We start from the raw sequence: 20,973 nt of genomic DNA on the forward strand, positions 1-20,973 counted from the left end.
CTGAGTTACAAGAGTGAGTTTCCATCTGACACCAGTCTGTAGTTGGGAAGTTGTACCAAGTATGGATTTTTTGAATATTGGCCGCCCAGTAGTACATCATCAGATTAGGTAGTGCAAGGCAACCTTGTTCTTTACTTCGTTGTAGAGTAGAATATTTTATTCTTGAAGTCTTTCCTGACCAAATAAATGATGAGATAGCCTGATCGAGTTCCTTAAAAAAAGATTTGGGGAGGAATATTGGTAAAGACTGAAAAAAAAACAGTAATCTGGGTAAGACATTCATCTTAATGAAGTTGATTCTTCCTAAAAGAGAAAGGGGGAGCGTATTCCAATGCTTAAGATCAGATTTTATCTCTTTGACCAATTTCATAATATTATATTTGTAAATTAAAGGAAGACTATGAGAAATATTAATACTCAAATACCTAAATTTGGAAGTGGTTAGTTGAAAAGGTAGCGCTTGAGCCGGGATCTGTTTAGCCACATTATTGAGAGGAAAACACTTGCTCTTATCAATATTCAACTTATATCCCGAGAAGGAACAAAAAGTTTGTAAAATATCAAGAATCTTGTTAATACAGACAGTAGGGTTAGAGATATAAATCAACAGGTCATCCGCGTAAAGCGAGACTCTGTGTTCTATCCCATTCCTATTGATACCAGAGAAGAGTGGTGAGCTCTTCAAAGCGATGGAAAGCGGTTCGATTGCGACAGCAAAAAGCATGGGAGACAAGACGTCCCTGGCGGCAACCGCGTGTTAAAGGGAAGAACTCAGACCAAGTAGAGTTGGTAATTACACTTGCAGTAGGGGCACTGTAAAGCAATTTAATCCATGAAATATATTTTTGACCAAATCCGAATCTTGTAAGAACTGAAAATAAATAACCCCACTCTACGCGGTCAAAGGCCTTCTCTGCATCCATAGAGACCACCAATTCAGGATACTCTGTAACAGATTTTGGCATTATTATGTTAAGGAAACGACGAATATTACAAGATAACTGCTGACCCTTTATAAAACCAGTTTGGTCAGTAGAAATAATGTTTGGTAGGCAGGGATCCAGCCGGCCAGCAAGGATCTTCAGCTTTATATCAGCATTACGCAAGCTGACAGACCTCCAACTGCTGCATACTTCCGGGTCTTTATTTTTCTTTGGGATGAGAGAGATTAAAGCTTGATTTAAAGACATTGGGAGAATGCCACACCCTAGAGAGTCATTAAACATGTCCAGCATCAAGGGCCTTACCATTTGCATTAATTTAAGACTTGCTGTAACCTCTTCTAAACGAAGTGAAGCATCCAAATTATTTTTAGTTGTTTCGTTAATTACAGGAAAACCTAAATCATCTAAAAATGTATCCATTACAGTGTTGTCAGATGGAGCTTCCGATTTATACAGATTGGAATAATATGAGGCAAAAACATTATTTATCTCGTTTGGATCTGTAATTAAGGTTTGAGGGTCTTTCCGAATTTGTGCGATTGATCTGGAGGCAGACTGATGCTTCAATTGCCTTGCTAACAGTCGGCTAGCCTTGTCGCCATACTCATAATAGGTTCCTTTTGTTCTCCTTAAAAGTAGTTCTGCCTTGTTTGTAGAAATTAAATCAAATTCAGTTTAAAGTTTAAGTCTTTCCATCTGAAGAGTGGGATTAAGAGGTGATGAATGTTGTCTATCAATATGCAAAATTGCTTCCATCAATTCTTGTTGTCTCTGTTTCCTCTGCTTATCTGCTCTGGCACTGTAAGATATAATCTCTCCTCTTATTATTGCTTTTAAAGTTTCCCATAGAAGCGAAGGAGAGATTAAATCAGATTTATTATATTGTATGAAAAATGAAATCTTTTCTGAAATAAATCTACAAAATTTATCAGACGATAATAAACCAGTATTAAATCTCCGATTTAAGCGCTTTTCACATTTTGGAAACAACTGCAGATCTAATAGAAGAGGAGCGTGGTCTGAAATTACTATTGCTGAGTATTCACATGATTTTACTGAGGATATAAGTATTTTGTCTAAAAAAAAAATCAATGCGGGAATATGTCTGATAAACATGCTGTCAGGGTTTGACACTTCCCCCCAGTTTGAGTTTCAGTTCTGTACCTCCTGTGTCCCATTGGCCCTGATTGTCTGCACCTGTGTCTCGTCGTGTCTCATTATCCCCTCAGTATATCTGGTCTTGTCATTCCCGTGTTCCTGGTTGGTCCGTATTGTTTCTACCTCCATGTCTCCTCGTAGTTTTTGTCCTTCACGATCCTGGTTTTTTGTTAATCCTGCCAAGCAGCGCTTTGTTTTTGCCTTTTTGTAAATAAACCTTTTTTGTTGTGAACTCCTGGCTCCTGCTCTCCTGCGTTTGGGTCCTTAACTAAACCGAATCATAACACATGCGAATAAAATGAAAACTCTTTTGTTGTAGGGTGATGAAAACGCCACACATCCACACTACCAATTTGATCCATAAGTATAGTAAGCGTCCTAGCCATATTGGAAGGGGTTAGATTTTTGGGGTTTGATTTATCAAGAATAGGATTAACAGTTAAATTAAGGTCTCCCCCAAAAATAAGATGATGCGAGTTCAGGCATGGGATTGATGAGAATAAGGAAGTCATAAAATTAGGACAGTCAAAGTTAGAGGCGTATGCACAAACCAGAATAACAGGAGTTTGGAATAATAGACCTACCACTATAATGTAACGCCCGTTTGGGTCTGATATAATTTGTACCACAGAGAATTGTAATCGTTTATGTAGTAGTATGGCGGTACCTCTCGAACGATTATTAAAATTAAGGTGAAAGTTTGTCCAACCCAGGGTTTTTTCAGCCTTGTATAATCACATTCGCATATGGGTTTCCTGCAGAAAAGCGATGTCTGTTTTTATATTCTTAAGATGTGAAAATACTCTCTCTCTTTTGATGGGCCCACCCAAACCCTTGACATTCCAGCTTACAAACCTGATGGCTCCTAGCACACCTACCTGAACCATATTAATCGTAAATTGTAAATCAGAATAACAGCCTTTGGAATAATATAATGCACCTGTGTATTAACCAGATTTTTATTGTTGTTGTTTTTTTTGTTAGTTGATGGTTCTATCTTTAATGTAGGTGCCATCAAGATTTATTTGGGGTGTCGCGTTAACCATCTGTTTCACACCTGTATGTAAATAAATTCTGATTGATTTTTAATGAGAAGTTGTATGTGTCGTTTTGCACAAATCCCGGTCACAATGGCTGTTTGACAGAGCTAGTGCCGATCTAATCGCCTTCAATTGTTATTCTGTAAGTGATAATAGTAAGGTTTGCTACTCTGCAGAATAATCCCTAATCTCTGAGACTGATTTCTGCTGTTAAAAGTTATAATTTTTCCTGGTTAAGGCCCAGGTGGTGCCCCTGCAAATTTAAATCATTTTGATAACTCAATTTGTCTACTTTATTAATTATTAATAATTGTTGAATAAATTATTAATAACCTTTTGATAACTGAACAGCTCGCTACCCTGTGGCACAACAAGACCATACCTGTCAAATTTTGGATTTAAAAAATACAGGAAATTCTCCACTGCTGTCCCACCAGCCCAACCAAGGTCTAGTAGCTTACATTTTAAGACAGATTTAGGAGAAATCTAAAATAACTACCTGTCAATCACTTACAGACCACAATAATGGCCGACCTTTGTTGACACTGAAATGCTGTGGACATTCTTATGTGTGAAATTCCTATAATAGAGCCAAAATGAAATCACAAAGGGTAATTAAAGCACACTTATTTTAAATATTTTCAGTTTATATACACATTGTCTTCAAGTGAAACATTTACATTTTCTTTTAATTTGTCATTTCCACTCATGAGGCTCTGGCCTTCACTGCTGACGGACATCGTTCCTTCTCCCGTGAGAGACACTAAAAACGCAGTTACAAATCTTTCAGAAGTCGTAACTGTTCCCCATCCTGTTCCTCTTTAGGAAAGTAAATTTGGTTTCCCATTTTTAGCAATATTTACACAAAGTCTTTGCTTTTTTGGCAGAAAAATCCTCTCTCTCGTTACATCCATCCATCTCTGATTTGTAGTTCCGAGTTTGTTCCTGTTGTCGCCACTAACCTCGTGGGAACTGCCCCCAAGGATACAGCAGGGGGCAGTTCTCGCGAGGTTAGTGGCAATTCGGTTTGCAGTTTATAAATTATTATATTATAAAACGGGAAATTTATGGGAAAATAGTAATCCGGGAGGGCGGAGGGAAAGAGGGTAAAATTCGGTAGTTTCCCGGCCAAAACGGGAGACTTGACAGGTATGTCTGTGGGTTTACCACGGCTGAAGCAGGAGCTCGAGTTTGACACTTGGACCACTAAAAGACAATGATTCATGTTCAGAATGAGGAAAAAACCCTCCAAACTCTGAGCAGAGAAGCCAGACACATAAACACAAGGAAACCACGTCAGCTGTTTGTTTCTCATTTATTGTCAAGATACAAATATTCACTTCAGACGTCCGCCGAGTGCTGAAACACTTCATTCAGATTACACGTGAGACACGCCTCTGGTTATGGCTCATGCTCAGTTAACAGGCCGGATCTTCATGCTGATGGTCTTCAGGGAGTACTCATGACCCTTCCAGGTTAACCAGTTCACTCCGACCGCAAAGAGGCTGTCATCGGCCCCCCAGTGGTAAATCCCGTTAGGGTTTGTACCGTGACACTTATCATACCAGAACGCCCCCAGGTATTCTCTGGCACAGTTTTTATACCAGTCGTCTTGGTCTTTGTCAAAGGTGGTGAACTTCATCCCATTGTGAAATATCAGGGAATCTCCTGCAAAAACATTTACACCATTCAACTCAAATAATGAGAATAAGATTAGACATGTCTTCAGACGGTGGCAGTCCTCGCCCTCATCAACATCTGTTACAGTAGTTACTCAACGACTCAGAGGTAGAAGAGGAGTTTAAATTCATCACAACCCCACATCAAGGTGAACCACCTCAGATGGTTCACCTCAATCTAGAGAAGCTGCTTCCTCTTGAGTTTCAAGAGGAAGACGGCTGAGCTCGAACACGAACTCCAAGAGAAAGACGGCTCTTCTTAAATACACACAAAAGCAGGGGTTCTGCTTTAACTCACCGGCGCCCCCATTGTGGAATCCAGACACGTTCAATTCGTAACCGTCACGCTCAGCATCCACGCTGAATGCAGAGTAACGAGCAAATGTTTTGTTTCCTTCGAAGTCCTCCATGTCCACCAGAAGCTCGTACTTTTTCTGACGTGTCAGCTGATGGATGTTCTCAAGACCTGCAGGCACCATGAGACAAAGGAAAAAAACACGTTCACTTCTTTTTCTGTCAAATCTGTTCAAACATTCCTGACTTTGAAGACACTGTGGAGGTGTGAAGGCTTTCAACTCCAAAGTCATTTCTGGACTGACTTGTGAGTTAGGCCTGTAAAAGGCTCCGGGGCTGGGTTTCCCTACACTCAAAGTTAACGTTGTTTCCTGAAAACTGTCGTTCCCTCTAAGTTTGAATTCTGTTGCTTTAAGTTGGAACGCTGATGGTTCCAGATGTTTGATCCACTAAAACTCTTAAATAACGTTCTGGTTAAAAATTACAGTTGCGATGGATGATAGGTTCACTTTTTAACCACCATCAACCACCACAACATATCAATAAAATCCATTCTTCCCCCAAGAAATTGATTGATATCAAACAAATACATCACATAAAAAATTACCTGAGAATAGCAGCTGTTAGTACGGAAGAGTATTAGGGCCAAGCAGGAGAAAAATAAAAATAATATTTTAGATGAGGGAGATTTTTTTTTCATTATGCACTTCGAGAAAAAAGTCGAAATATTAAGAAAAAAGTCGAAATGTTGAGAAAAAAGTCACAATTTTGTGAATAAAGTGGAAATGTTGAGAAAAAAGGCGAAACTTCGACTTCATTCTTGAAATTGTATTTCAACATTAATCTCGACATTTCAACTTTTTTCTCGACATTTCGACTTTTTTCTCAAAGTGCACAATAAAAAAAAATCGTCCCCTGTCAAATATTTTTTCTCCTGCATGGCCCTAATACTCTTCCTTACGTTAGCGTAGGAGTTTACACACAAAATACAAACAAGGTTTGGGTTCAGGTCTCACCAAGCCAGTACTCTCCAACAGCGTTCCCGAAGCCCAACTTGTACTGGTCCCAGCCTCTGTAGAAGTTCACAGAGCCGTCCATCCTGTTCTGGAACACCTGGAAACAAAACAGGATGCAGTTGATGATATTTAATCGGCTGCCTTTGAGACCACATCAGTTCCCAGAACATCTGTGAAGTTTTCAACAAGACCATGGACAACCATATCAAACCCAGTAAAATGTATAATAAATACCACCCAGAACTGTTCGTCAATTGAAATGATCAATGCCAGAATGCCTCTTCAGTGTTTTTGAGGAATGATGGCAACATCACAAAGAGGTAAAAGCTTTAAAATGTTGTAACTGTGGGTGAACATCTCACCGTCCAGCGTCCTTCCTCCGACTCCAAGTCACAGTACACCTGGAGACACACAGAGACACTAGTCAGTTAAGGAGATGTAGACTCTATGTGATGCTTATAAATTATTTTTAAGACCACTGAGGGCATCCCACCAGCCTCACAGGAATTTCCAGGATATAACTATAGTGAAGCATCTGCTCCTGTTCAGTCTCTTTGTGTTGTTTGGTTTTCTATTTATAAACTTTGAAGGAAAAAAAGTGTGACTTGATTCAGGTTTCTGGAGAGGTGTTTTAAAGCTAAATGATTTCTAGACTCCTGTTTGGATATCTTGGAGGACTGAAGGGAAAGACACAATTTTCTCACAAGGCTGATGAGACAAGGGTGGAAACAAGAGGCCAAGGTCACAATAAGACAAAGACAGACCTTCAAAGGAAAATAGGAAGTGAAGTTAGCAGAAACTGATGATGACAGAGGCAAGAACACAACACCAAAACACAAGAACACAAGACAAGATTGCAAAACACAAGACAAGACCCATGAACAAAAGACAAGACCCAAGAACAAAAGACAAGACCCATGAACATAATACCTACAAGACCCAAGAACACAAGACAAGACCCTAAAACACAAGGCAAGACCCAAGAACACAAGACAAGACGCAAGAGCACAACACAAGACCCAAGAACACAAGACAAGACTCAAGAACACAAGACAAGACCCAAGAACACAAGACAAAACCATAGAACACAAAACAAGACCCAAGAACACAATACAATATCCTAGAACACAAGACAAAACCCAAGAAAACAAAACAATACCCAAGAACACAAGACAAGAGCCAATAACACCAACATTAAACCCATTTCTAAGGACCGAGGTCTTTAGAAATGGGTTTAATGTTGGTATTATTGACTCTTGTCTTGTGTTTTTGGGTATTGTTTTGTGTTCTATTGCCCTAGTGGTCGGTAGACATACCATCACAGCAGACGTGGATCCATTAGGATAGATGGTGAACACTCCATTGGTCAGATTCTTGTCTTGGTGGTAGATGTCGCTGCAGTCGACCGGTAGGGAGGCTCCTTTGCAGGTCTTCATCCCAGAAGCTAGGAGGATGAGCATGAGGAGGACCCAAGGTGGCTGGAACACAGGACATAGATGGATCACCCTGTTGTTGAATTGTGCTATATGAATAAACTATCCTTACAGGCAAGTTTATTTATTTATTTATTTTGAGGACATCTGTCCGACGGATAAAGATGGTCTGAGGCTTTTAGCTTTAAGTTCTATGTTACTGCATTTGTCTCATAATAAGACCAATGAGATGATTTTATTACGTTTTAAAAGGGATCTGTACGTTTTAATTTAACTATATATTAACAAATTAAATGAAACTGATGGAAATTAAACAACAAGAAGTCCAGCAGCAGCATTGCACTTTAACTGAATCTAGTATTTAGATTTATTTTGTTCCATTGCAACAGAAGAGATTCAGGTGAATAAAGGTAGAAACTCACCATCTCCATCAGAGCGGTGCTGCGGTGCACGAAGAAGATCTGCGGTAAGTCTGGATCCCTGCTGAGGTTGTTGTACCTGCAGGTGATCTCGCATCATGGCAACCATCCAATCAGAAACCCTCAATCAAAATACTGCCTGGAAGTCCGCAGTTTCCTTGTTCCTTATTGTTAACAAACAACCTATCTTGGAAAGAGGCTGTATCTGATAACATACCATTCATACCAGCAACTGGCACGCTGCTAACGTCTGGTCATTCTGCGGCCAAATTGGTCTTAAATAGCAACACTAAAGACTGTTGAGGGACGAAGTAATGTTGTGCTTTTATAGTTTTTTCCTCTTTAAGTAAAAACATCCTCGGGTTCACAAAGTAAGTCCCTCCAGTTATGCACTTAAAAATGTTTATTAAGTTCTGAATTTATAAAATAGGGATGATGCAGTCACAGCTTCATGCAGCCAATAGAAGATTATACGCAACGATGAAGCATAATGAACAAATGTCGATCCATCCATCCATCCATCCTTAGCACAGGGATGCCCAGACTTCCTTCACCCCAGACAGGAGTCCGAGGCGTTCCCAGGCCAGCCGAGAGGCATAGTCTCTCCAGCATGTGCTGGGTCTTCCCCAGGTCTCCTCCCAGTGGGACATGCCTGGAACACCTCCCTAGGGAGGAGGGACATGCCTGGAACACCTCCCTAGGGAGGAGGGACATGCCTGGAACACCTCCCTAGGGAGACATCTATCCGATACAAATGCCCAAACCAACTCAATGTAAAGGAGCATCGACTCTGAGCTCCTCCCGGGTGACCGAACTCCTCACCCTATCTGTAAGGGAACGTCCAGCCACCCTGTGGAGGAAACTCATCTTGGCCGCTTGTATCCGCGATCTTATCCTTTCGGTCTCTACCCAAAGTTCATGACCATAGGTGAGGGTAGGCGCGTAAATTGGCCGGTAAATCGAGAGCTTCGCCTTTTGACTCAGCTCCTTCTTCACCATGAAGGTCCGGTACATCGACTGCATAACTGTGGACACTGCACCGATCCATCTGTCAATCTCACGCTCCATCTTTCCCTCACTCGTGAACAAGACCCCAAGACACTTGAACTTGTACACCTGAGGCAGGACTTCTCCACCCACCCGGAGAAAGCACGCCACCCTTTCCCGGTGGAGAACCATGGCCTCGGTTTTGGAAGTGCTGATACTCATCCCTGCTGCATTGCACTCGGCCTCAAACCGCCCCTGAAGGTCACGGTCCGATGAAGCCAACAGGACAACGTCATCTGCAAAAAGCAGAGATGAAATCCTGTGGTTCCCAAACCGGATCCCCTCCAGCCCCTGGCTATGCCTAGAAATCCTGTTCATAAAAATTATGAACAGAACCGGCGACAAGGGGCAGCCCTTCCGGAGTCCAACAGGCACCGGGAACAAGTCTGACTTACTGCCGGCAATGCGAACCAGACTCCTGCTCCGATCATACAGAGACCGGACAGCCCTTAGCAGAGGGCCCCGGACTCCATACTCACTGAGCTCCCCCCACAGAATGGCACGAGGGACACGGTCAAATGCCTTCTCCAGATCCACAAAGCACATGTGAACTGGGTGGCCAAATTCCCATGAACCCTCAAGCATCCTGTGGAGGGTATAGAGCTGGTCCAGTGTTCCACGACCGGGACCAAAACCAAAACCAAATGTGTTCATTGATAATGAAGCGTTTCTACAATATTTATTGAACCTTTAGCAGCAGCTATTAAACAAAATCAAAATATTAAAAGGTATACAATGCAAAATATTAGAGCACAAAATAAGTCTTTATGCAGATGACGTACTTCTCTTCCTCCAGAATTCACAAACTTCACTATCACAGACAATTGCACTTATACGTCGAGGGATTTTCATCTCTGTCTGACTATTCTATTAATTGGTCAAAATCCACAGTTTTGTGCTGATAAACTGCAATTTTAGGAATATTACAATCAGGGGACATTAGATATTTAGTCATAAACATCTCCCCTAGTCAGTGTTAATAAAATTAAATTATTTTCAGCTTTTAAAGAAAATAGAAGATGATCTTTCCAGATGGAACTCTCTTCCCATTTCACTCATGGGAAGAATTGCCATCATTAAAATGATGGTTTTACCAAAAGTAAAATTTTTTTTCTCAATGATACCATCCAAACCCCCTCTTTCCTGGTTTAAATCATTGGACTCATATGTATCAAAATTTCTGTGGAAGAATAAAACACCACGTATTAATTTAAAGACATTGCAAAAATCCAAAGAATGTGGAGGTTTAGAGTTACCTAACTTCCAGTATTACTTCATAGTCAATAAATTACAGTATATTGTAAAATGGTCGAAAAATCATCCTTTAGATAGTCAATGGCTGGACTCAGAGCAAGTGTTTTGCAATGAGCTAGAAATCTCAGAGTTACCATTTATTAGTCAAAGCATTAAACATCATAAATGATCCAGAAGCATTAATATTAGCACAACTCTGACAGCCTGGTGGGAATTTCTTAAAGTAGCTAAAATTTCACTTTTTCCATGTGACCGTACACCCATATGGAACAACCCAGACATCCTGAAAAAATTATAAAAAGATGGTAAACTTTGCTCAATGGAGGGATCAAGGAATACATATCTACAGCATGTAATCATAGGATTGGATGTCCAGAAATTTCCTGCTTCTAAATTCAGATAAAACAGAGGTTATCATTCTTGGTCCAGAGCATCTTAGGAAGGGATTAGATGGTGTTGCGATGGCTTCCAGTGCAACTGTGAGAAATCTTGGTGTTATTTTCGATCAGGATTTGTCGTTTAAACCATATGTCAATCAGGTTTGTAAAATAGCCTTTTTCCATCTCCGTAATATTGCAAAGATTAGGAAAATCCTCTCACAGAGTGATGCAGAAAAACTAGTTCATGCGTTTGTATCTTCTAGATTAGATTACTGTAATGTGTTGTTAGCAGGATGTCCAAGTAATTTGCTGAATAGGCTCCAGCTGATCCAAAATGCAGCAGCACGAGTACTGACAGGAATTAGCAGGAGAGACCACGTCTCTCCAGTGTTAGCGTCGCTCCATTGGTTACCCGTAAAATTCAGAATCCAATTTAAAATTTTATTACTTGCGTATAAAGCCCAAAACGGCTTAGCTCCGCATTATTTGCAAGACCTGATAGTGCCTTATGTTCCTGTCAGAGCTCTCCGTTCTCAGAGTGCAGGTTTACTCATAGTTCCTAGAGTATCTAAATGTAGATTTGGAGGGCGGGCGTTCTGCTATCAGGCACCACTACTATGGAACCAACTTCCAATCTGGGTTAAGGGGGCTGACACCACCTCCACCTTTAAAACTAAACTTAAAACATTTCTGTTTAGTAAAGCCTATAGTTAGTGTTTAGTAAACCTCTAGCTGGTGTTGGTAAATCTCTAGGTAGTGTAAACTTTAGTGTGTCAGAGTCGCTCCTGTGGTTTCTTGTGCTGGCCCCCCCTTCTCCTCCCTTTTCTCTCTTTTGTCCATGTTGCAGCATCCTTTGCCGGACACCGGAACCTGCAGGTGGTCGTGGGTGGCTTGTAGCTTGCATTACGGAGCACAAGTCTTTCCCCGACCCTGCACCCCAACCTGGGACTTGCTGATTGGGCCGGAGCTTCGGGAGCTGCGTGCTGGCCTGCGGTCCCCACCCCTGGTCATCCCGTTGCTGGCCCCCCCTTCTCCTCCCTTTTCTCTCTTTTGTCCTGCAGGTGGTCGTGGGTGGCTTGTAGCTTGCATTACGGAGCACAAGTCTTTTCCTGACCCTGCACCCCAACCTGGGACTTGCTGATTGGGCCGGAGCTTCGGGAGCTGCGTGCTGGCCTGCGGTCCCCACCCCCGGTCATCCCGTTGCTGCTTCCACCTGCCTGCTGTGCTGTTGCCGTCCCTGACCCACCAGTCTGGCCCTCGGCAGGAGGGTCCCCCCTGATGAGCCTGGTCCTGCTCAAGGTTTCTTCCCTCCTAAAGGGGAGTTTTTCCTTGCCACTGTTTGGCTTAAGGTTTTTCTCCCACTAGGGGAGTTTTTACCTGCCATTGTTTATGTAATAACTGCTCGGGGGTCATGTTCTGGGTATGGGTCTCTGTAAAGCGTCTAGAGACAACTCTGTTGTATTAGACGCTATATAAATAAAATTGAATTGAATTGAATTGAATCATAGGAGGACAGTTTGTACCTTTCAATACACTTATTGTTCAATATGGAATTAGCAATAATACATTTTTAGAATACCAACAACTTAAGGCCATAATAAATAAAACATATAAAATTAACCAATTAGACTTACAACTTCCCGCCAGGATAATAGAATTATTGAACCTAAGCACTTTAAAGTTGTTATCAAAACTTTATAGGTTAGTGTCTAAATTAGATAATTCAGTCTCTCTACCGATCTCAAACTGGGAGGCGGATCTCTCTCTTAACACCGACCAGATTTCTTGGTAACAAATATGTTTAAATACTTTTACTATGACTATGAACTCAAACTTACAACTTATACAGTACAAAGTTCTTCATAGAATACACTATACTGGACAAAGGATGTTCCAGATGGGCTTTGTCACCTCTAACATCTGTTCACAGTGCACAGAGAACACCCCGGATAATTATATGCATGCTTTATGGTTTTGTACACCGGTACAGAGGTTCTGGAAGGAGATTTGTGAGGATTTATCCACATGGATCAACTACAGAATTCCAGTGTGCCCCACGATATGTATATTAGGTCACCTGGGAGATATTCAAATGGAACCTAACTGGACACACCTGGCTCTCACTGCCTTATGTATCGCAAAGAAAACCATTCTAGTGAATTGGAAACAAATAGCTCTGGTGGCCCCTGTGGGGCAGTGGGTGGTGCCGTGGGGCCCTGTCCCTGGCAGGTGGGGGCCTTAGGGGCCTATGGGGGGGTTACCTCATGGCAGTGGGGGGGGGGGGTTGTGGCTGGCGGGGACTCGGGCGGGGGGCTGTGGCTAGGGCGTCTCCGGTTTTCCTGGGGGTGGCTGGGCTGTGGGCGTGGGGGTCCCGCTCGAAGGGCCCAGCCCTGCCTGGGTGGGGGGTGGCCGTCTGCGCTGGGGGGGGGGGGGGCATTGCTGCCTTGGTCCTCCGTCGCTGGGCGGGGCCGCGTGCCCCTGCGTCTGTGGGGACTCCGTGACCTTTGGGGTGTCCGCCGGGGTAGCCCCGGCAGGGGGTGGGGCCGGCTCCGGGGATCGGGCCTCCCCTGGCCGGGGGGTGCACGGGCGGGCGCGGCGGTGGGGTAGAGCCATTCTCAGGTGTCTATGTCTTATGTTATCAGTATGAATGGAGGAATGCTGGACCATTTCCCCCTCCGCCTGGGGGCTCCGGCGGCGACGGGGGGCGCCCGTGGAGGTACGGTGGGGCCCTGACTCGGCTCGGAGGGCCGGCCCCCGTCAACTGGATGGCCAGTGGGGGAGCGTGGGTGTCCTTCCAGGGCCGGCTCTGCTGGTCCTGCTTCTTGGCTTCGGCCTCCGCTCCCCCTCCTCCCCCCCCTTACACGACTCATACGCACATAGGCAGGGGCGGGGGGTCCGGGTCGTGGGGGTCATTGTTCTGTGTGGCCCGGTACTCCCCGCCTCACGGTTTTAATAACACTGTAGACACTGCACATTCAACATTTAATAAATACATTTAACAAGGATACTTAGTTCTGGAGGGGGGGATCATTGTCAGCATGACACCCTGACCTCCCCCTCCATGTTTTTATGGCACTAATCGCATGCACTCAACACCAGGGTCGGGAGGGGGGCCCACATCACCCGCGTTCCCTCGCCGGCCTGGGATAAGTGGGTCGGGGTGCCCATGCCTGGCGGGGCTCGCCGTGCAGCCTGGGGTGCCTTCTGGCAGTGCTGGATCCCCCCAGGGAGGGGGAAACGGTGCGTGATTGTGCGTCTTTGTCGGTGAGAATGTGGTATGAAAGGGTCCTGCCATGGAGGATTTGAGCCTCCATTGGCAGGACATCAAAACTTAATAATTTATCAATATTATATTATACAAAGATGGTTATTATTATTATTATTAGTAGTATTATTATTAGTAGTAGTAGTAGTATTATTATTATGTATAGTATATCATATTATTATTAGTAAAGGTATCGGATAGGTGAATGGATGAATGAATGGGATGCCTGGGTCTGGGGCCCTCCGTTGTCGGGCCTGCACGGGTGTCGCCTTGTTGGGGGGTTCCCTCTCTCCGGGCCCGTCTCCGGTCCCCCCCACTGCCTCTGCGGCGGGGCGCCCCTCTGGTCTTGGAGGGCCACTTTCGTGGGGGACGGGTGCGCCTGCCCGCGTCGGCGGCCGGGGCGGCTCTGTCTCTCCGGGCAGGCTGGCCCCCTGCCGGGTGGGGGTCGTTGGACTGAAGGGTGAGGGCCTCCTGGCCGCGTGTCCGGCCCGGACCGGGTGGCCGGGGATTGCCTGGGTCGCGGTCCGCCGCCGCGGGATCCCTGGCTGCTTCTTCCCGCGCCGTGGGGGCCCCGCCCGCGGGCCCCCTCGGCCGCCGCCGGGGGAGGGGGGGGCCTCGCTGGTGGTGGGTTGCCTCCCTCCTACTTCGCCCCTCTGTGGGGTTGCCGGTGGCCTGGGTTCCGGGCTCTTCCGTGTCGGCCTCTGGTCTTGCGGGTGGCGGGGTTGCTCCCCCCCCTCCCCCACTATAGATACACTTGAGGTGGAGCTTTGTTTGGTTTATTACACACACACACACACACACACACACACACACACACACACACACACACACACACACACACACACACACACACACACACACACACACACACACACACACACACACACATAGTCACTTAGTCACATGCACATGCATATATACACACACACACACACACACACACACACACACACACACACACACACACACACACACACACACACACACACACACACACACGCACGCATGATCATATACATACACACACACACACATAGACATACACACTGGCTTGTTCACCTGCAAAGCTGTTATTGTTTTGGTTGGCTCCGTGCCGGTTTCGTGCTTTGTTTTGTGGTTTTTTGTTGCAGATTTCTAGTGCTTGACGTGTGTCTCCGTGTGTTCCTGCTTCCTGGATTGGCAGTGGATGTCGTCACCCCTGGGTGACGACATCCAAAAAACACTGGGTTTGTATGTGTATATTTATGTATGTGTACGCATATGTGTGCGTATATATATGTATATATATTAAATATAGTAATAATGCACATATATTTACTTTTGGTTTCTACCGTCATGGTATCAATCATTAATATGTGTGCAGACAAGGTTAAAAAAAAAAAAAAAAAAAAAAAAAAAAGAAACACTTTTTTCTCCATGAAAACACGTGGTTTATTTATTATCACAAATAAAAAAATGAATGTGCCTCCTGTGGCAACCTTTTGCTGAATAATACTCGATTTAACATTCAAATAAAACCCAGCAACTGCATAAAATCCGTGTTTGACATCATTCAGTGCGTCCCGAGTGGATGGGAACCGTATGTGCCTGCCCATCCTGCGTAACAGAGCGTTGAGGACAGTGGACAGCACACCTGAAAAACTGCTTTGGGAGAGCCCAGCAGAAATGGCTACAGTGCGCTGGAATGACCCTGATGCGAGGAAATGAAGAGTTGAGAGCAGTTTCGGCAAGGCAGATATGACGTTACTCCTGCTTGTGTTCGGCTCCAAATCAGCCCTTAACTCATTCAACAGCTCCAAGATGGAATCGCTAGATAGTCGATATGTTTCAACTATCTGGTTTTCATTCATTCCAAACAAATTTACACGAGTCCGAAAGACTCTCTCTCTGCGTATTCTTTGATTTTTGGCGATGTCGCCTCCTTGCCACAATAACAGCAGCCATCGGTGTGTAATGCTGGGCAGATTAGCACCTTCCTTTCGAACGTATTAAATACAGACGTAATCACAATCCCCGCAATTACTTTCAGGTTTCGTAAATCTCATTGCGTGTGGTAAATGGACCTATTTGCATTTTTCCCTCCCAGTATTTAGCGCTTTCTGGCGGGTACGCCCCATATTGATTATTCATCAGGGCAAAAGTACTAAATGAACAGCGTTGGCTATTTTGCTCATTTGAGAGGCGCAGTCCTCTTTGCACGCTGTTAGTAGATCAGCTTGCACATTGGTTTGCGGGTGATGTCAAGTTTGCACACATTTTTACGCACGCAAACCTTTAGTAAATCAGGCCCATTGTCTTCAAGTGAAACATTTACATTTTCTTTTAATTTGTCATTTCCACTCATGAGGCTCTGGCCTTCACTGCTGACGGACATGGTTCCTTCCCCCGTGAGAGACACTAAAAACGCAGTTACAAATCTTTCAGAAGTCGTAACTGTTCCCCATCCTGTTCCTCTTTAGGAAAGTAAATTTGGTTTCCCATTTTTAGAAATATTTACACGAAGTCTTTGTTTTTTTGGCAGAAAAATCCTCTCTCTCGTTACATCCATCCATCTCTGATTTGTAGTTCCGAGTTTGTTCCCGTTGTTGCCACTAACCTCGTGAGAACTGCCCACAAGGATACAGCAGGGTGCAGTTCTCGCGATGGTTAGTGGCAATTCGGTTTGCAGTTTAAAAATTATTATATTATAAAACTGGAAATTTACAGGAGTTTCCCGGCCGAAACGGGAGACTTCACAGGTATGTTGGAGACGTCTGTCTGTGGGTTTACCACGGCAGAAGCAGGAGCTCAAGTCTGACACTTTGACCACTGAAAGACAATGATTCATGTTCAGAATGAGGAAAGAACCCTCCAAACCTCTGAGCAGAGAAGCCAGACACAAAAACACAAGGAGACCACGTCAGCTGTTTGTTTCTCATTTATTGTCAGGACACAAATATTCACTTCAAATCTCCACCCAGTGCTGAAACACTTCATTCAGATTACACGTGAGACACACCTCTGGTTATGGGTCATGCTCATGTAACAGGCCGGATCTTCATGATGATGGTCTTCAGGGAGTACTCATGACCCTTCCAGGTTAACCAGTTCACTCCAACCGCAAAGCGGCTGTCATCGGCCCCCCAGTGGTAAATCCCGTTAGGGTTTGTACCGTGACACTTATCATACCAGAACGCCCCCAAGAATACTCTGGCACAGTTTTTATACCAGTCGTCTTGGTCTTTGTCAAAGGTGGTGAACTTCCTCCCGTTGTGAAATATCAGGGAATCTCCTGCAAAAACATTTACACCATTCAACTCAATTAATGAGAATAAGATTAGATATGTCTTCAGACGGTGGCAGTCCTCGCCCTCATCAACATCTGTTACAGTAGTTACTTAACGACTCAGAGGTAGAAGAGGAGTTTAAATTCATCACCCCCACATCAAGGTGAACCACCTCAGCTGGTTCACCTTGATCTAGAGAAGCTGCTTCCTCTTGAGTTTCAAGAGGAAGACGGCTGAGCTCCAACACGAACTCCATGAGAAAGACGGCTCTTCTTAAATACACACAAAAGCAGGGGTTCTGCTTTAACTCACCGGCGCCCCCATTGTGGAATCCAGACACGTGCAATTCGTAACCGTCACGCTCATCATCCACGCTGAATGCAGAGTAACGAGCAAACGTTTTGTTTCCTTCGAAGTCCTCCATGTCCACCAGAAGCTCGTACTTTTTCTGACGTATCAGCTGATGGATGTTCTCAAGACCTGCAGGCACAATGAGACAAAGGAAAAAAACATGTTCACTTCTTTTTCTTTTTCGAGAAAAAAGTCGAAATGTCGAGAAAAAAGTTGAAATGTTGAGAAAAAAGTCTAAATTTCGTGAATAAAGTTGAAATGTTGAAGGAAAAAAGGCGAAATTTCAACGTTATTCTTGAAATTGTATTTCAACATTAATCTTGACATTTGGACTTTTTTCTCGACATTTCAACTTTTTTCTCAAAGTGCACAATAAAAAAAAATCTTCCCCTCTCAAATATTTTTTCTCCTGCATGGCCCTAATACTCTTCCATACGTTAGCGTAGGAGTTTACACACAAAATACAAACAAGGTTTGGGTTCAGGTCTCACCAAGCCAGTACTCTCCAAAAGCGTTCCCGAAGCCCAACTTGTACTGGTCCCAGCCTCTGTAGAAGTTCACAGAGCCGTCCATCCTCTTCTGGAACACCTGGAAACAAAACAGGATGCAGTTGATGATATTTAATCGGCTGCCTTTGAGACCACATCAGTTCCCAGAACATCTGTGAAGTTTTCAAAAAGACCATGGACAACCATATCAAACCCAGTAAAATGTATAATAAATACCACCCGGAACTGTTCGTCAATTGAGATGATCAATGCCAGAATGCCTCTTCAGTGTTTTTGAGGAATGATGGCAACATCACAAAGAGGTAAAAGCTTTAAAATGTTGTCACTGTGGGTGAACAACTCACCGTCCAGCGTCCTCCCTCCGACTCCAAGTCACAGTACACCTGGAGACACACAGAGAGACTCGTCAGTTAAGTAGATGTAGATCTATGTGATGCTTATAAATGATTTTTAAGACCACTGAGGGCATCCCACCAGCCTCACAGGAATTTCCAGGATATAACTATAGTGAAGCATCTGCTCCTGTTCAGTCTCTTTGTCTTGTTTGGTTTTCTATTTAGAAACTTTGAAGGAAAAAAAGTGTGATTTGATTCAGGTTTCTGGAGAGATGTTTTAAAGCTAAATGATTTCTAGACTCCTGTTTGGATATCTTGGAGGACTGAAGGGAAAGACAAAATTTTCTCACAAGGCTGATGAGACAAGGGTGGAATCAAGAGGCCAAGGTCACAATAAGACAAAGTCAGACCTTCAAAGTAAAATAGGAAGTGAAGTTAGCAGAAACCAATGAGGACAGAGGCAAGAACACAAGACAAGATTGTAAAACACAAGACAAGACCCAAGAACAAAAGACAAAGCCCTAAAACACAAGACAGGACCCAAGAACACAAGTCAAGACCCAAGAACAAAAGACAAGGCCCATGAACATAATACCTACAAGACCCAAGAACACAACACAAGACCCAAGAACACAAGACAAGACCCAAGAACACAACACAAGACCCAAGAACACAACACAAGACCCAAGAACACAAGACAAGACCCAAGAACACAACACAAGACCCTTAAACACAAGACAACCTCCTAAAACACAAGACGAGACCCAAGAACACAAGACAAGAACCAAGAACACAAGACAAAACCCAAGAACACAAGACAAGACCCAAGAACACAACACAAGACCCTTAAACACAAGACAACCTCCTAAAACACAAGACGAGACCCAAGAACACAAGACAAGAACCAAGAACACAAGACAAGACCCATGAACATAATACCTACAAGACCCCAGAACACAAGACAAGACCCTAAAACACAAGGCAAGACCTAAGAACACAAGACAAGCCCCGTGAACATAATACCTACAAGACCAAAGAACAATAGACAAAACCATAGAACACAAAACAAGACCCAAGAACACAAGACAATATCCTAGAACACAAGACAAGACCCAAGAACAATAGACAAAACCATAGAACACAAAACAAGACCCAAGAACACAAAACAATACCCAAGAACACAAGACAAGAGCCAATAACACCAACATTAAACCCATTTCTAAAGAGCCTAGTGGTCGGTAGAGGGGCTGCAGGTCTGGAACTTCTCCACGGGCAACCCTTCAGCTTTATGTGCCCTGTCGAGGATGACCAATGGTTACAGCCCACAGACCTGGATCCCTGGGGTGGTAGTGGTTTTCACTCGTGTTAGACCACTACCAACACCTCACCTCTTGAACACAGTCCCCAACAGGATGAGACGTACCTGCACAGCAGAAGTGGATCCAGCAGGATAGATGGTGAACACTCCATTGGACAGATTATTGTCTTGGTGGTGGATGTCACTGCAGTCGACCGGTAGGGAGGCTCCTTTGCAGGTCTTCATCCCAGAAGCTAGGAGGATGAGCATGAGGAGGACCCAAGGTGGCTGGAACATAGGACATACAGTAGATGGATCACCTTGTTGTTGAATTGTGCTATATGAATAAACTAGCCTTACAGGCAAGTTTATTTATTTATGTATTTATTTATTTATTTTGAAGACATCTGTCCGACGGATAAAGACGGTCCGAGGCTTTTAGCTTTAAGTTCTATGTTACTGCATTTGTCTCATAATAAGACCAATGAGATTATTTTATTACATTTTAAATGGGATCTGTACATTTTAATTCAACTATATATTAACAAATTAAATGAAACTGGTGGAAATTAAACAACAAGAAGTCCAGCAGCAGCATTGCACTTTAACTGAATCTAGTATTAAGTCTTTTATGTTTTAAAGGGGATATTTTTGTTCCATTGCAACAGAAGAGATTCAGGTGAATAAAGGTAGAAACTCACCATCTCCATCAGAGCGGTTCTGCGGTGCACGAAGAAGAACTGAGGTCAGTCTGGATCCCTACTGAGGTTATTGTACCTGCAGGTGGTCTCGCATCATGGCAACCATCCAATCAGAAACCCTCAATCAAAATACTGCCTGGAAGGTCCACAGTTTCCTTGTTCCTTATTGTTAACAAACAACCTATCTTGGAAAGAGGCTGTATCTGATAACATACCATTCATACCAGCGACTGGCACGCTGATAACGGCTGGTCATTCTGCGGCCAAATTGGTCTTAAACAGCAACACTAAAGACTGTTGAGGGGCGAAGTAATGTTGTGCTTTTATAGTTTTTTCCTCTTCAAGTAAAAACATCCTCGGGTTCACAAAGTAAGTCCCCCCAGTTATGCACTTAAAAATGTTTATGAAGTTCTGAATTTATAAAATAGGGATGATGCAGTCACAGCTTCATGCAGCCAATAGAAGATTATACGTAACGATGAAGCATAATGAACAAATCGATCCATCCATCCATACATACATACATACATCCTTAGCAGGGATGCCCAGACTTCCTTCACCCCAGACACTTCCTCCAGCTCTTCC

General features: G+C 43.7%; 2 protein-coding genes across 2 annotated transcripts; both read right to left on the reverse strand.

Annotated features, from left to right (window-relative positions):
* Positions 1-4,438: 4,438 nt before the first annotated feature.
* On the reverse strand, positions 4,439-8,093 carry LOC133419517 (microfibril-associated glycoprotein 4-like). Its single transcript, XM_061708724.1, has 6 exons — positions 7,987-8,093; positions 7,448-7,609; positions 6,494-6,532; positions 6,132-6,228; positions 5,120-5,287; positions 4,439-4,810 (listed from the first exon to the last, which is right to left on the reverse strand). Exons 1-6 carry the CDS (start codon positions 7,993-7,995, stop codon positions 4,557-4,559), a joined length of 729 nt encoding a protein of 242 aa, XP_061564708.1. The 5' UTR covers positions 7,996-8,093; the 3' UTR covers positions 4,439-4,556.
* Positions 8,094-16,828: 8,735 nt separating this feature from the next.
* LOC133419515 (microfibril-associated glycoprotein 4-like) lies at positions 16,829-20,516 on the reverse strand. Its single transcript, XM_061708722.1, has 6 exons — positions 20,389-20,516; positions 19,814-19,975; positions 18,400-18,438; positions 18,038-18,134; positions 17,508-17,675; positions 16,829-17,200 (listed from the first exon to the last, which is right to left on the reverse strand). Exons 1-6 carry the CDS (start codon positions 20,395-20,397, stop codon positions 16,947-16,949), a joined length of 729 nt encoding a protein of 242 aa, XP_061564706.1. The 5' UTR covers positions 20,398-20,516; the 3' UTR covers positions 16,829-16,946.
* Between the last annotated feature and the right edge of the window lie 457 nt (positions 20,517-20,973).

Source organism: Cololabis saira, chromosome 19 (genome assembly GCF_033807715.1).
Source record: "Cololabis saira isolate AMF1-May2022 chromosome 19, fColSai1.1, whole genome shotgun sequence".
Lineage (NCBI taxonomy): Eukaryota > Metazoa > Chordata > Actinopteri > Beloniformes > Belonidae > Cololabis > Cololabis saira.